General features: G+C 48.6%; 2 protein-coding genes across 3 annotated transcripts; both read right to left on the bottom strand.

Annotated features, from left to right (window-relative positions):
* Positions 1-1,918: 1,918 nt before the first annotated feature.
* Positions 1,919-3,143, bottom strand: LOC127769865 (probable CCR4-associated factor 1 homolog 11). Its single transcript, XM_052295527.1, has one exon. It carries the CDS (start codon positions 3,036-3,038, stop codon positions 2,049-2,051), a length of 990 nt encoding a protein of 329 aa, XP_052151487.1. The 5' UTR covers positions 3,039-3,143; the 3' UTR covers positions 1,919-2,048.
* A 2,950-nt stretch (positions 3,144-6,093) lies between these two features.
* On the bottom strand, positions 6,094-8,228 carry LOC127769625 (ubiquitin-conjugating enzyme E2 variant 1C-like). 2 transcript variants are annotated; one of them, XM_052295226.1, is made up of 4 exons: positions 8,050-8,228; positions 7,813-7,955; positions 7,519-7,644; positions 6,094-6,541 (listed from the first exon to the last, which is right to left on the bottom strand). In XM_052295226.1, the coding sequence occupies exons 1-4, from the start codon at positions 8,081-8,083 to the stop codon at positions 6,401-6,403; spliced, it is 444 nt and encodes a 147-aa protein (XP_052151186.1). In that variant the 5' UTR covers positions 8,084-8,228; the 3' UTR covers positions 6,094-6,400. The 2 variants fall into 2 exon arrangements, with proteins under 2 accessions (XP_052151186.1, XP_052151185.1); XM_052295225.1 differs by having other exon boundaries at positions 7,813-7,958; positions 8,050-8,223.
* Between the last annotated feature and the right edge of the window lie 1,375 nt (positions 8,229-9,603).

Raw genomic sequence — 9,603 nt, 5'->3', positions numbered from 1 at the left:
TCCACTCCTCTCTCGCCCAACTTGATGAAGACAACCAAGAGCCGTCGGAGACCAATCAGAGAGAAGGAGACGAAGGCAAGGAACATGACCTAGACAGCGCCTTCCGGAAGGTCATGGCGTCTTAGACGTCACTGTTGCTGCTGGGGAGTCCCAAGCTAGAGTTTCGCCTGCAAACCTCCCCACCACACTTGCCACCGTCGCCCCCCGAGCCCTGCTACTTGCACAACCTCTGCCAACTCGACCTCAACTGCTCCAGCGCCCCACTGCCAGCCATGCTAGCCCTGGACTCTGGTGGACACATGCCGCGACGGCCTCCGCCGTCGCTGAAACGCCGGCCTCATGATCGTAGGTCACGGCAGCCGCCGTGTTGTCGCCTACGTTGTCCCCTCCTTGCTGCCGGCCGTGTCGTGCAGCCATCACCTACACCGTCCATCTCCGCCCGCCGTGTCGTGCCATCCATGACCATGCTTTCCTCACACGGCGCCTTCTCATCATGCACGCCTTTCCTCGCGTGGCCCCGCACCTCTATTGGACCGCCGCCGTCAGGGCCGTCCTCTGTTGATCTGGCTGCGGGGAGGCCAGATCTAGCCTCCAGCGGGATGGATCCGCTGCGCCAAACCACTCCGGCCGCCGGTCTCCGTACCCGACGCATGCCGCCTCGTCTCCCATGCCTAGGAGTAGCTTCGTCGGGGTTGCTTTCCCCGCCACCACCTTCCCGGTGGCAGTGAGGTGACGAGGGGGGGGGGGGGTGAGGGGGGTTGCGGCGCGGGTGGCTAGGGTTTTGCCCCCAAGCCGCCTGTGCGAGTGCGACACTGAGGTTTTTTTTTTTTACAAAATTTATCATCATTTCCCGTATGTACTTGATCACAAATTCAGTTGGAATCAGGGGCGGATCCAGCATGGGGTGGCGGGGTCTCGAGCCCTCACTACTGGCATGAAGACTATTAGAGCCCCCCACGAAGACCCCACTAATGAATAGTCTCCCACGAAGACCCCACTAATTTTTTTACCATATGTAGATGGAAGGAGAATTGTAATTCTATCTAGTTTGCTCAGACCTCACTGCTATTTCTTTTTGGATCCGCCATTGTTTGGGATTCAATCATAGATGCGCCTAATATTCGGATTTCAGTAATGTTTGAGAATGATGTTTCATTTTCTTAAACAGGGGCGGAAAATTATGCAGAAAGTCTGCAAAAGAATGGAGATAAGTGCATCCTGACAGTTCATCCTTCACCTTCATTTCAGGATTAATCTAACACCTTATACCCCCTGCATTTCCGGTGCAACTGTCAAGCACCTGTCCTGAATAAACTAGTAGCCACGGTGTAATCGACGAAACAAAATGGACTATAAAACTAGTAGTATAATGCAGATTTGTTTGACTGTTTCTCTCATTGACCGGTCGGCTAACTTAACGAAACTAGCATGGCACGCATGAACTAGCACCCTGAACTCACACTCATCGTCTGACCTTAAAACGAATCAATCTCACCGTTTCATTCATCATAAGTTCAGGACTACTGTAGCCTTTTTTTTTTCCTTCTTCATGTATAGATGTGTTTAGGTCACGCTAAAATTGAAAATTTGATTGAAATTAAAACGATGTGATGAATAAGTTGAAAATTTATATAGGAAAGTTTTAATACAATGAAAAAGTTAAAAACTTGTTGAAAAATTTGGAACTAAACCCGGCCGGCCATAGTACACTAGTATGCACTTTGACCGAATGACACGCGCTGCTCGTTTGACTCCCAACATGCGACACGATTCGCTGCGCTGCACACGGTGCGCATGGCCTTTTTTGCCTTTTTGTTCATACGACGCGTTTTTCTCTATAGCCGTTTCATCATGACAAACAACAGGGGAAGCCGCCCAATTTTTTAACAGTGAAAGTTTAAACCACCACACGAGAAAATCAACCGAATTTAACCAATCAATTAAACCATCTTTTTTTCCCTCTTATTATTACTGTACATCTGCCGAAAGAAATCCTTTCTTGCAGACGACGAATCAACAAATTTTACAGCGGAGGAGAGGAGATCGTATCATCTCGCTGCCACCAGCGGCAGCGAGGATGTTTTGTTGTTGGGCATGTCCATGTCGAGCTCCAGGCCGAAGAGCACGCCTTGGTAGGCCTCGACGCCATGCTTGAGGAAGTAGAGCTCCCGCATCCGCCGGAAGACGTCCCAGGTGAGCAAGCTGTCGGAGGCGGCCTGGTGGCACCGCCCCGCCGCGCGCTTCACCTGCAGCGCCGCCGCCACGCGCTCCAGCCCGCCGTACAGCTCGCCGCCGCAGTGCCGCATCATGTGCTTCACGTCGTACACCTCGTCGCCGAAGAAGACGCGCACCAGGTTCAGGAACTCGGCCATGGACCTCGGCAGCTTCCGCCCCATGAGGAGCTTGACCAGGTAGGCGAAGTCGTAGGCGGAGTGGAAGGTGACCCACTTCACGGCGCCGTGGGAGCAGACGAGCCCCGACGACATGAGCAGCGGCGCCAGCGCGCTCGCCCTGACGCCGTGCCTGCGGTGCGCCGCGAGGTCCACGCCGTGCTCCGCCAGCAGCTGGACGGACTCGGCGGCGTGGCGGTGGACGCGCTGGTCGAAGTCGGAGAGGTTGATCTCGAAGGCGAGCGCGGGCGCCGATGTGGGGGACGCGGCGAGGGTGATGCCCACCTGGATGAGGTGGAGCGCGTCCACGTTGCGGCGGAGGAGGTCGTACCGGTCGCTGGCGGTGAGCAGGGCGGGGTGCTTGGTCGGGCGGTGGATCACGCCGGGGAACTCCGTGTCCATGGACACGTACGGGAAGTGATCGATCGCGTTGCGGATGATCCGGAACTCCTCCTCCACGTTGTGCGCCCACACCCGGCGTATCTCCACCGGCGGCGCAGGCTGCCTCTTCCTGCCAACGCCGGCGGCGGCGAACTCCGACGGCACGAACGCCATGCCAGGCGGCGGCGGCTGCTGCTTCTTCCGACCGGCGGCGAACAACAACTCCGGCGGCGGCTTCTTCCTGGCGGCGACGAACTCTGACGGCATGTCTTAACTCAAAGATTGGATGGATCTCGGCAACGAATTCGAAGCGCGATGAGCAATTGGAATTTGGAAAAATTCGGACCGAATTGGAGATGCGACTGCGTTTGCCTGTTTGGACTGCGGCGAGTGAGAGCTTGCGTTTTATAGGAGTCCACCGGCGCATCCATTCGCGGAAGGCGGCAGGAGCGTGAGGGGAAAGCGGCGTGGGGAGCTTTGAGATTTGTGCGCAGAGAGGAACGGACGGTGGCCGTGCGTCTGCGTTTATGGCGTGCGTTAACATACGGGGTTAATGATTGGGGTTAGGGGCGCGCGTGGATTGACCGTGTTGCAGACACAGAGGCATCTGCCCGGAATTGTGGGTTTCTTTTTTTTTTATTTATTTGGATTGAGTTCAAGGGAGGTGGACGCATTCCCGGTTTGTTTAATTCCGCAGCTGCTGCAGCGGATGTGCGATACCGTACGTACGCATTCGGAATTCTGTACTAATATTTTATTAGTAATTTTTTTTCATTTATAATTATATAATCCCTCTGTTTTATAATGTAAGAATTTCTAGCATTGCCCACATTTATATAAATGTTAATGAATCTAGACATTAACACGTGCCTAGATTCATTAACATCTATAAATATGGACAATGCTAAAAAGTCTTACATTGTGAAACGGATAAAGTAGGAGTAGTGCTAGTATACTCTAGTCGGCTGGTAGAGTATAAAGTATGGGGAGGACACATTTCTGGTGGTGCTAGTTGGTATTTGGGTGCAGTGCACCCCGGCCAAAACAGAGCACTAATAAGCAGAGATGCTCCAAGTTGAGAGGTAGTTAGTACGCTGAACGTGGACATGCACCAGGTTCGGTGCATACATGTTCCCACCCCCTCCGTTAGGTCGGTTTGTTGCGGTAATTGCCGACGTGGTGAAGTTGCAAAACAAAACCAATGGAGCTTGGCGAGGCCACTAGTACTACTCCAGTAGACTAGTCATCATCACTCATGAGGCTGAGGCTGACCGACCGAGGAGCAACAACGACCCGGTCCCCGACTCCTCCCTCCCGTATGCGTGCGTTCGGTAGTCCACCGGTAGTCCGGTAGGGCGTACACTAGTGTGCAGGCACCGCACCGTCGCTCTCACTTTGGCGGTGGCCATCTAGTACACGTTTTTCTTCCCCCATCCCTGTACCTGTACGTGCAGCTGTGCTGTGCTTTGCTGGAAAACCAAAACCGCAACTGGGACGAGGGAGGGAAGGGAACCTCGCCGCTGTCTCACGCCAAGCGCTAGCCGCTGCTCCATCCGCAGGTTGCTGCTTTCGCGGTCGCGGTCGTCGCGGGCCACACGCTACCCGGCCCGTGCGCCGTGCGTGTGAGGTGAGCCGACTCGTTTTTTTGTTTTTTCCTAGCCAGCGGCGCGGGGCGAGCTGCGGTGCGGCGGCGGCTGAAGAGAATCGAATGGGATTGGGGGGGCAGATGCCGCTGCAGGCCTCCGGAATTGACTTGACCGCCCATGCGAAACACTTGGAGGAGTATATTCCGTTCCTTGCGTGTGCTAGTGTTCAACGAAATAGCCAGCCGGTCGTCGGCGTTCGCGTTTGGTGAGTCTTCTTCCTCCTGGCCGGTCCTTCTACACTACTCCCACTTATGCATCCGCGTCTTCCGTGGTTGGTAGACAGTATCGGAAGGATTACCTTGCATTATTTCTGATTAGGCCCCTTTCAATCGTATGAACGAAAAAAATAGAGAAATAGAAAAAACATAAGATTCTAACATGAATATAATTGTAAAATAGAGAATTACAAAACATAGGAAAAACACAAGAATAGCCGTTTGATTGGACCACAGGAAAAACGTAGGAATCAGATAAGAGAGATATACTCAGAGGAAATGTTTCAAGAGGTTAGATCTCTTGCTAACTTTCCTCCAAAATGTGCATATGATTACCCATTCCATAGGAATTTTAAAGGATTGGATAGGATTCAATCCTTTATTTTAAAGGTCTTCATAGGATTTCTTTTCATAGAATTGTAATCCTCTAAAATTCCTATATTTTTCCTACAAATTAAATGAGCACTTTTTTTATTTTTCTCACATCAAGCAAACAATCATATCCTGGCTACTGCTAGCGTACGTAACTCGGTCCAACTTTGACTGCGCCTACGCATCTCGTATCGTTGGGGTCCGGTGCATATGATGGATTGATGGCTCATCCGGTATTGGTTTCGGCGGCTCGACTCGTTCGTTTGCTCTGTTCCTTTTCCACATCCGGAAAGCGACCTAAGTGACAGTGAGCTTCCAGGCCACATCACAGCTTTTGAGTTCGTTTGTTTTTCCTTCTGTAAGAACAGGTACAATAGTAGGCTATAAGCCAGCTACAAATATATTTTAAAAAGATAATAAGAAGAGAGAAGAGCAGCGGGCTACAGATTTGTAGTCAGCTATAGTACAGACTCCAAGACACAATATGTGTATAACATGTGGGACCATGTATTAATAGTGTAGTATGTAACTATTGTATGAATGAGTTATTAGATTGGCTATAGATGAATTGGAGCTAGTAGCTGGCTATACTATTAAACTTGCTCTAACATATGAGTTGCCTTTATATTAGTAAGTACGGCTATGTTCGCTCCACCTGTTCCCAACCCGAACAGTGTACACGAAAAATGAAACAGTTCATTAACACGTGATTAATTAAGTATTAGCTAATTGTTTTAAAAAATGGATTAGTATGATTTTTTAAACAACTTTTATATAGAAATCTTTTAAAAAGACACATCGTTTAACAGTTTGAAAAACATATGCGCGAAAAACGAGTGAGATGAGTAAGAACACAGCCGTAGTACTAAAATGGGCTGAACCTGCTTGCAACTACCTCGTGCGGAATTCTGAATTCAGACATGTGCCAACCCAAATCAGAAAGCCCCATGCCATTTCCCACCCAAAATTGAAGCCGACGAGCCCGCTAATAATGGGCTGTGGGCAGGTGCCCATGCCGCCAAGAAAATGGCACCGGGATAAAATACTTGTTAGTCTTAACACATGCATAAATCATAGGAGTCTATACGGTGCCAGATACAGGAGGTCTCGTGTTATTCAATCTCTCTCAGCGTTCAAACCAAGCCAAACCTGTCCTTCACATTGGCATGCATATGATAGCAAGCAGGGCAGCCATTAGGCATTAGCAAGGCGATTCAGTAATTACCAACAACACTGCACTACATACACATCTAGTACTACTACCTTTCAGGTGACAAATTTGGGGGCAGGTGATAGTTACGAACGGTGCGTGCCATGGACAGAGATAGCAATCCAATCCTATATGAGTATATAGCAGCAGCAGCAGCAACATGCCCTCGAACATCTCACGGTATGACTAGAAGAAGGTCCCTTCTGGAGGCTGAACCAGCTTGCGGCTGTGCGGCGCGGCCATCTCCTTCTTCAGCTGCGTCAGGATATTCTCCATGGTGTACTCCCTCTGCCAGTTTGCCAGCATATGGAACTTCTTGCTTTCGACCTGATGAAGTAAAGTGAAATGATCACAATCAATTCTCACCATCTCATTAAGGCGTGTGTAATCAGAATTCAGAACCCACAGGTTTAAATTGTAATTGAATTGGTAAGTACTAGCAGTAATAACTTACTAACATTCTGAACCTTTCTAGCTATATGTGTCTATGGTATCAATTTCTGCATAATTTTGCAGTGTTTTTCAGGTGAAATTCAGCACCCTTCCAGTGAAACAATCACATCATTACAACCTAATGAACCTATTGAAATCACTTCAGCATTAGAATGTCTATCTGTTTGAAACTGAAGATCTTTCCTGGCAAAATTCAGATACTAGCGTGCAGGCAGCAATATGATTCAAACATCCTTCGGTCCTTCCTGCGTATCAAAGGAATCATGACATGCAGGAATGCATGCAGTGACGCAGTTCATAGATCTTGCTGCCGCAGTCAGCAGCATTTCAAGTATGCAGAGGATCAGTATGTTATAAACAAAGGTATGGTATAGGTGGTACTTCAACATTCATTAGAATTTCAGATTTACAGTTGCTGCTGAACTTTAATTTAGGCCGAGTTTAGTTCCAAACCTTTTTTTTCAAACTTCCAACTTTTCCATCACATCAAAACTTTCCTACACACACAAACTTCCAACTTTTCCGTCACATCATTCCAATTTCAACCAAACTTCCAATTTTAACGTGAACTAAGCACACCGTTAATCTAATTGGAAGCAACTACTATCAAACAGTACTATGTGTAACATCAATCAGTGCAAGTTCTTTCAAAAACTTGCAAAATCAGAGCATGTTCAGGTGGGCAGCAATCAATTTGCTGGCAGAATATATATTCCTGTGTGCTTTACCCGTTGGTCATTAGAAGGCAGAATGAGTAATAATACCAAGATGAGGGAATTGAAGTGGTGGCATGTGCAATGGGCAGGTGGTGGTGGTAAACAACAAAGGGAGGGAATTTTTAGCATACGAACCAGTCCGGTGTCAGGGTTGACGCAGGGCATGTTGATCCTGGAGTGGAAGCGCACGGTGGGCGGCTTGTCGGGGTAGTCCTTGTCGCAGAAGAGCTTCAGCTGGTAGATGCGCCCCTCGTGCACAGACTGCAACCAACCAACCAATCAACAACCCAGATGAAAATGCAACCAACCAGATGATGAAAAATGCAGCAGTGAGCACATGCGTGGTCGATCGATGAGAAGTATCAATCTGCAGCAGGATGTCAATGCAAATATATATGTACACAGCGGGGGGGTTGCGAGCGTACGTACGTTGAGTGGTCCAATGATTGTGCCGGTCCAGGAGCGCATGAAGATGTCGTCGCCGTCGTCGTCCATGCCGTAGCTGACGGTGCCGTCGCCGATGCCCTTCTCGCCACGCTCCAGCTCCTCCAGCAACCGGAAGTTGCGTGGCACTACTGCGATATGATGGATCAATCAATCAATCAAAACCCAGAATCCATCCAAGATATGCAAGGAATGATCGGTTCGGGCGCATGCGTTGCGTACCTACGACGCTGGAGGACGCGCCGCCGATCGTCATGGCCGCCGATTGATATGCTTCCGATTAATCCCTCCTCCACTCCGCGTGTGGAGAGCAGAGACAAGGAGAAGCCGGCGGGTGTGAGAGCGTGGGCGGGAGGGATAAAAAGGAGGAGGGCGATTTTGTGGGTGCGGCCACTTGCGGAGGGAGTGCGTGCGTGCAATCCACGCACCGGCCGGCCCGCCCGAATCTGTCCCCTCCCTCAGCCTGCATTCATATATCCTTTTCGGCTTTCCTTTTCGTTCGTCGGTGCCAGGCGACTAGGGCTATTACAGGGGGGACATGGATACTCTACAATGCTGTATTTACAGTGGCAGTGGCTAACAGGTGGACTCGGTCCCATATATCAGCGGCTGCTCTGCATATGCAGTACTGCAGACAATCCCCACTGATTATTTGGGGGTTGGACTTGCACATCAACGGCTCCAATATCTCATACAGACTCCCTCTGTTTCATATTATAAATATATTATAAATTATTTATCTTTTTTTCTAATTAAACTTTGTCAAGTTTAAATAGATTTATAAAAAGATTTAATAATACCTAAAATATGAAATTAGTTTTTATTAAATCTAACATTGAATATAGTTTGATAATATTTTTTAAAAAATACTACAATATTTTTCTATAAATTTGATAATTTTGTCAAACTTAAAAAAATATATAAAAAAAGTCAAATGACTTGTAATATGAAACGAAAGGAATACTAAACATCCCATGTACACAAACTCCTGTGTTTTGCCATCTCACCACTTTTAAACTGCCTCCTTCCTCCTCTATAATCGGTTTTCAAGAGGGTGCGTGCAGGTGCAGGGTTTACTTCCCCTTCTGGGAGTGAAAAACGTTTTACTAGTGTGACGACCCAGAAGATCAATATGGTGATTTACCATAGGAGATCTCCTAGGTGCAGGAAGGGGAGCGTGATAGAGAAATAAGCGATGACTATATGAAAGTTCTAACAAAAAAAAAACTAATATACCGTATGAACAATGTGGGGGTGGCTCCCTAGGACCTTCAAAATCAAGTTTAAGTCTCTTAAATCACCACGTAAATTTTAGAGGAAACCAGCAATTGTTCAGTTGAGCCTCAACTCAGCCATAACATTTAAGAGCATCCCCAGCAGCTCATCCATATTCGATCCTCCATATGCCTATTTAGATGGTCATTTAAAAAAGATTTCTCCTTTATATTTCTCTCAACTCCAACAGATCATTCATATTACATGCTCTATATCTCATCCTCTTATATTTTAATAGTATATACTTCAACTACCATCCATTTATATTATTTTTTATTTTTTCACATGTCCCTTATCTTCTTATTCACCGTTCACTCGAACTCTCGAGAAGCGGCGCAGGAGAAGCGGGGAGGAAGCGAGGAGAAGCGGGCGAGGGGCGGCGGCGGCAAGCGGCGGCGGCAAGCGGCGGAGGAGGAAGGCGGTAGGCGCCGGGCGACGGCGGCTGGCGAGGGGCGGCAGCTGGCGGGCGTAGGGCGACAGCGGCAAAGCGGCGGCCACGCA

The sequence above is a fragment of the Oryza glaberrima genome, chromosome 4, assembly GCF_000147395.1.
Source record: "Oryza glaberrima chromosome 4, OglaRS2, whole genome shotgun sequence".
Classification (NCBI taxonomy): domain Eukaryota; kingdom Viridiplantae; phylum Streptophyta; class Magnoliopsida; order Poales; family Poaceae; genus Oryza; species Oryza glaberrima.
This window is presented reverse-complemented; position numbering and strand designations above follow the sequence as displayed.